The 6,582-nt window shown below is 38.6% G+C and overlaps 1 protein-coding gene across 1 annotated transcript; it reads right to left on the bottom strand.

Annotated features, from left to right (window-relative positions):
• Window positions 1-408: 408 nt before the first annotated feature.
• LOC146923761 (uncharacterized) lies at window positions 409-2,495 on the bottom strand. Its single transcript, XM_085711767.1, has 3 exons — window positions 1,995-2,495; window positions 1,475-1,758; window positions 409-1,339 (listed from the first exon to the last, which is right to left on the bottom strand). The coding sequence occupies exons 1-3, from the start codon at window positions 2,493-2,495 to the stop codon at window positions 409-411; spliced, it is 1,716 nt and encodes a 571-aa protein (XP_085567893.1).
• Window positions 2,496-6,582: the final 4,087 nt, after the last annotated feature.

Genomic DNA, 6,582 nt, shown 5'->3' with positions numbered 1-6,582 from the left:
ATAAATACTTGGCCAATTGTAATTACCTTCCCTTTAATAACCAAAACATGTCTCAAGCTCAACGTGCAAGTAACATCCACCAACGTAGAATTCCAAATCGTAATAATACCACCGGAAGCACCATCCGAAGCTTGATAAGAATACCCAAAAGAATTGTTCCCCCACAGAGATTTTATCAAAAAATCATCAACCACATTTAGCTTTGACTCTTGCAAACATAAAACAAAAGGCAACTTCTCTTGAACCAAACGGCGAACCTCTGATTTTTTCTCTAACCCTCTGAGCCCCCTAACATTATAAGATATCACCTTCATCTTCACCCCGCTCCACCCCCACACCCTTCACACCTCCGACCCCTACACCCCCTCCACATCTCCCTCATTACCCACCACCTCATCCTTCGTCACCTCAGCCACTCTCTCCCGCCCTCCACTCTCTCCTTCCCTCCCTCGTCAACAAGTTAAAACTATTATTTTTATCTCCTTTGAATTTAACCCCCAACGTTGTACCAATCTCCCTAACATCCTCCACAACCACCTCTTTCCTACCACGAAGAACAACCCAATTCTTCCAATCTTTGTTCACCGAAGAATTTGATGTATGTGAAGAATTAGATAAAGAATTAGTCATCACCTTAGAAGCCTTTGATACAACACTTTTCTTGCGTTCTCGTTTTTTAAGAACCTTCCGAATTTCCTTTCTATCTTGCGCCGGTAATCTTGCAATCCTCTTAAAAAACCCCACCGAATGAGAAACTATAACCTTTGCCTTCTTATATTTTTTATTTGTAGATGAATGTTTAGACTTGGACATTGACCTCCTATCCTTCTTATGTGAACACGTACCTGCATGTTGAGTTGTTTCATGAATAGAAATACCATCATTACTTTTTGAATGTATCAGCCTTCCCTTATTCACTCCCTGCTGCTCAATAGAAATCGGACCAGCTGTACACAAATTATAACCCTCCTTCTCTACAACCGGTTGAGAAAGTGGACAACATGCTTCCATTGTCTTGCTAGTGTTAACAATAGATTTTTGCCATTCATTATGAAGATCATCCACCAAGTCTTCCATATCCCCCTGTACGTCATCTATTACTGGAGCATCATATTGTAAAGACAACGCTTCCGATTTGTTATCTGATACATCCTCCGTTAAAAACGCATCTTCACCTAAATTACACCCCCATTCCTCCACCAACTTTAACATATAAGCTCGGCCATCTATAACAACTTCAGTCGACGAATTAATAACCTCAATAGACGTAGTTGAAATCAAAACTCTAGCAAAATCCATCCTTGCCCTATCCACCGTGCAATCATCCGAACGAATGAACCTACCACACCCGGAAACACATAAAGAAAAGAATGATTCATTCCAAGCATGAGGCGGAGTGCCATAAATTCAAATCCAAGCACCTCAATCATAAAATTCGACCTTCGACTCCCATTTATGTATGTCTGCAAATAACATTCCAAAGAAATCCAAGGCGTCATTGAAGACCTTCCAAATGTCTGCACCACCCGTACAATGAAGGAATACCCTGTCACCACCCAAAGGCGTCACTACCACATTGTTAAATCCAACATCCTCCACCCTTTGTTGAATTGACAATGATGAATCTCCCATAATCAACTTCGCCACCATACCACCCTCAGCCCATAAACGATCCTCCTTCTTCGACTGATACACTAACCTTTCTGCCGTAATAACCTTCGGCTCCCACTTCTTCGACCCCAATTCCTCCTCCTTCCCCTTCAATCCAACCACCACTAAATTCCCCTTTCCACCAGTCACCTCATCCACCTTATTCGCCACTCCCTCGACTCCTACCTTCCTCTTTTTTTTCGACTTATTTTTTTTTCTTCTCTACATTAACCTCCACCATCCCTACCAACAATTTTTTTTCTTCCCTCCCATTAACCACCACCGTTACATCCATATTTTTTTCCTTCCTCTCCAACTCGCACCTCCTCTTTCTCTCGACTAACCCTAACGTTCTTAACTCCGTCAGCATGTGTAATAACCACCGGTCTAGCCTCCACATCCATCCCACTGACTCCAGTATAAGGTTTCTGCTCAGACTCATATTTCTCAAACCTGTCAAAACGTGCTTCTCGTGTCCAAACCCTAAAGTCACCTATCCATACATTATTCAAAGCATGTGCTAACTTCTCCCTGTTTTTCACATTTAAGAATCTTACAAAACCATAAACCTGACCCCTTGAATTCAGTTGTCTTGCAATGTATACATCAGAAAGAATGCCACACACTTCAAAGAATTGACGTAAACGGAATAACGGCATATATTCAGAAATGTTAGAGAAATAAAAAGTAACCTTGCAGCTGCTATCAGTATCACATTCACGTGAACCAGCTCCCTTCAATGCACCAGAACCATATCTGACCTCAGTACCGTAATTGGAAACCTGTTGCTGCTGATCGTTCCCAACCCTATGACCATGTCGCAAAACCCTATGTTCCTCAACCATTGATTGCCTTGCGTAACCCTTTGCTCGATCCAAACCTCCATGCCGCTCTGAAACCCTTGACCTGTCCCGTCTTCGATCCTCCGGTTGCGTCGCTTTCCTCTTTCTTGACCTAACTACAGTCCAGTCTCCCCTATCCCCCCTAATTTCTGCCTCCCAGGCTGGCCCCCGACCCCCCCCCCCCCTGATGAAGTTGTTTTTAACATCAAACAAGATAAGTATTTGTGTATCGTCTCCACAGGGAATAATACGTTATCAATGACAGTTTAACATCAATTATCATTCCAAGTATTAAGAGTACTTGTTTGTTTTAATTGAAATGTAACTAGCTAAACTAATTGCAAAAAGTAAAAATGAGATTAATAAGGATTGAAACTTGTTAGGAGTAGCGTTCCTTAACCAAGCGTCACACGTAACCTAATGATCCATACGAATTCTAGCTTTATAAACAACATTATCACAATCAATTCTAAACTATCCTTCGTGTCCAAAGTGATATAATTAACTCTAAGATATCGTTTAAACATTCGTGTCCAAATCCCTTAAACGATAACAAAGTCGATCAAATAACCTAATCGACCGTGTCCAGCCTGATTAAGTATCCGAAAGCATTTAACTCTTGATTATGGTGATTATCACAAGATTAACAAAGATGTCAAGTAAGTTAACCTAAGATATATTGCTACTCTAGCTTTAGATTCAAGAGTTTGTGTCCAAAGCATCTTGAATCTCATTGAAAGCATTAACACAAGAATAACAACAATATTGAATATAAATTGCTAGAACCATATATTGCAAGATCAAAAGATTACATGTTTAGCAAGGATCAAGTACCTCTCATCCCAACAAAGGTTATTTAGCTACACACCATCATGGAAGCCTTGCAAGGATGGATTGAAAAGGAAGGAACCATTACACTTGTGATGTCTCAACAAAGGAATAAAGATCCAACTTCCAAAACCACTCTCACTCTATATGATCTACCTTACTTCTCTCTATAAAATATCTAAAGCTAAAACCTAAGAGAGAAACTAAGAAAATATCAAGCTAAGATCCCAACATAATAATTTCAAGGAATAGCAAGTGGCCATTTAATAGCCTCTGTTCTGCTTGAGCTCGCAGATGCGAGCAGCATCACTCGCAGATGCGAGTGATTCTTCTAGTCCAATGAGATGCTGCCACGTCATAAATGAGGAGGTCAAACCGCCCTAACTCGCAGCTGCGAGTAAGGGAGCTCGCAGTTGCGAGCTGCTCGCATTGGCACTCGCAGTTGCGAGTTTGAGTGCGAGTTGCATGCCTCCTGGATCAGCTTTTGCCCAAATAGTACTTTTTCATGATTTTTGGTCTTTGATCAGTGTCTTGAGGCTAATTCCTACATAAAAGGATAGAGTAAGATATATAAAGCGTAATAAGGCATTTAACACTTATTTCTCGGCTTTTCCTTCAATAACTTGTAAAACAAGTAACAAAAAGTGCATGAAATATAACATGAAATTAACACTTCTTGGCACTTATCAAACTCTCCCCAACTTAACTCTTTGTTTGTCCTCAAACAAAAGATTGAAAATCAAACAAATTAACATGACAAGACACAAGTACAAAAGGCTTTTGAAAATTATTTCAGATGAGTGATTTGAAAGTGAATGCGCGGGCAAGTCTAAGTTTTCAACTAATCTAAAATTCTACTACTAACATGAGATGAGTCCTAAGTACAAAGTTCATGTCAAATATTTCAAAACAATAATACATTTATTTACGAACCACACCTAACACACTTCTTTGAAAGTAGATAAACAATTGAAAACATATAAATGAGGGTTATGAACACACATCCGGCAATCAAGTTAACATTCCAATCAAGTTATGTGTCCATCCAAATATCGTTTCAAAAGACATAAAAACATGGATCAAAAGGTCTTTGAGGGTTATAACTTGGCTTGGCTACAAAAGAAATGTCATATGTGGGGCAATTGAAATCAAAAAGCCTATCGAAGAGGAACATTCCTTGTATCAACCATTAAAATTCACAATCTTATCTACCAATCATTACAAACCCTTGGTGCTTAAACATGACAAACTTTGATCTTGACAACTTATTTTCTTTTTGGATTTTTCTTTCTTTTTCTCTTTTTCTTTTTCTTTTCATGTACACATTGTTTTTCTTTTCTTTTTGTATTTACAATAACATGTTGTCTTGATCAAAGATAAAATTACACCATTATACTTGACATAAGATTTACATCTACCTTTTCTCCCCAACTTGAATCAAAATACACCCTATTTGAATGTTCCCTTACTCTAAGGCAAAAGGGACAATTAAACAATGAAATTTTAGGGTTCAACAATTAAAAACATATCAGAGTCCTAAAGTGCGTCAAAGATGAACTGAATTTTGAAAAATTTAAAGGCAACTTCATCAAGCATTGTGCTTATGAATTGACAGTTCAAAATTGATGACCCCGATTTATTTGGCTCAAGTGGGTTAGCAAGTACTCGCTCTTCTCACAAGGTAGGCTATTTGTAGTCAAGTAAGCTTCACTCATAAACAAAAATGTGCCTTGATCACTTCCATGCCTTCACACAATTTAAAACAATTATTGGATTTAAAATAACACAATTGAGTTAAACAATGAATTCCGGTCTCCTTGCATATGTACAAACACTTGAGGTTTCCTCACTTTTAGGCTAGAACTAAGTGGTTCACAAATAAATAAATTATTGCGAAAAACTAAATGAAATGAAATTTGTACAAAGTACTCGTTCCATATTCGAGTAAACACCTAGAAAAACTGGAAATTTGTACCTTGGCTTTGCGCTTTTGATCACAACTATGAATCATTAACAATCATCTGAGATTTGAAAATTAAGCAAGAGTGATACGCAAGAAACTTCCACAATTTTTAAATTAAAACTAAATGAAGTACTTGAAAAATGCTAACACATTATTATACTACAAAATAAAATTAAACCATACTAATATAAATACGAACATCATAATACTAATTAAAACGAAACAAAAGTTACCATACATCAATAACCAAAATACTTAACAAAGTACTGACTAAGTAACAAAATACGAGTTCATGTGCTAAAATAGAAATAACCAACAAAATATTGTTCAAAGCTAACAAAAGGAAAGCAAAATAAAATATGGAAGACAGCAAGAATTGATTGAAAGCTTGATAAAATATCACTCAAAAAGGACTAGCTTTCAAATCTTTTCTTCCTCCTCAAGACTGCATGTCATCATCATCTGACCCATGGGGGTTGAAGTAGCACTGTGGACCATCTCTGGATCATCCTGCTCATTACCATCACCACCTAGATCATCAATATGCATATCTGAAGAACCACCCCCTCCATAGACAAATGGCATGTCCCTAGGCCAAGCACAATAAGCCTGAAAAGCCTCTGGCAAAGGAACCTGATGGTCTGCTACATGTGGGTAACCGGCATGTAGCTGCATCCGGTACAAAGAATCATGCAATGAAGTCATCGCCCTCTTGTTAGCATCGAAGTAGTCCCAAGTATAAGTAAAACACTGCCTCTGGGCTGGGTCCATGTGTGAGAAATCATCAGCTGATGTTGGAGCTTGAGGTTGGTGTGATGAGGAAGCTCCGGTACCTTTCTTACCCTTACCCTTACTCTTCTTAGATTCACCCATGATGTAACGGGTAATGAAGGCATCATCAATGGGGTTTTTGATTATTTCATGATAATCAGTGGGCATCCTCATGTGGGTGTCTTTGATCAAACCCATGATCAAACCAGGAAAAGATAGGCGAGTTTTTGGCTCACCATGGCCTTGAAGCACAACCTTTTTTAGCTGCCAAGCAATGGTTCGGGCTATATCTACCTTGATGCCTTTGAGAATGTAAAAAATTAATGGGCAAACATCAACGGTGCAATCGAGCATATGACTATTAGGTTTCACATTGTGTAAGATGAACCGAAAGATAAGCTTGGCCGGTGGTTTCATCAGTTTATATTGGGCAATGTGCTCTCTACCCGCATCACTTTTGTCATAGGTTTCCCCCTCTAGCATAATGAACTTTTTAATCTCATTGTGGTGCTCATCAAGGAGAAAATG

Source organism: Medicago sativa, chromosome 5 (genome assembly GCF_051527215.1).
Source record: "Medicago sativa cultivar Bolivia chromosome 5, Bolivia_mono, whole genome shotgun sequence".
Classification (NCBI taxonomy): Eukaryota; Viridiplantae; Streptophyta; class Magnoliopsida; order Fabales; family Fabaceae; genus Medicago; species Medicago sativa.
Note: the sequence above shows the minus strand (reverse complement) of the source record. Positions and strands in the feature narration are given on the sequence as shown.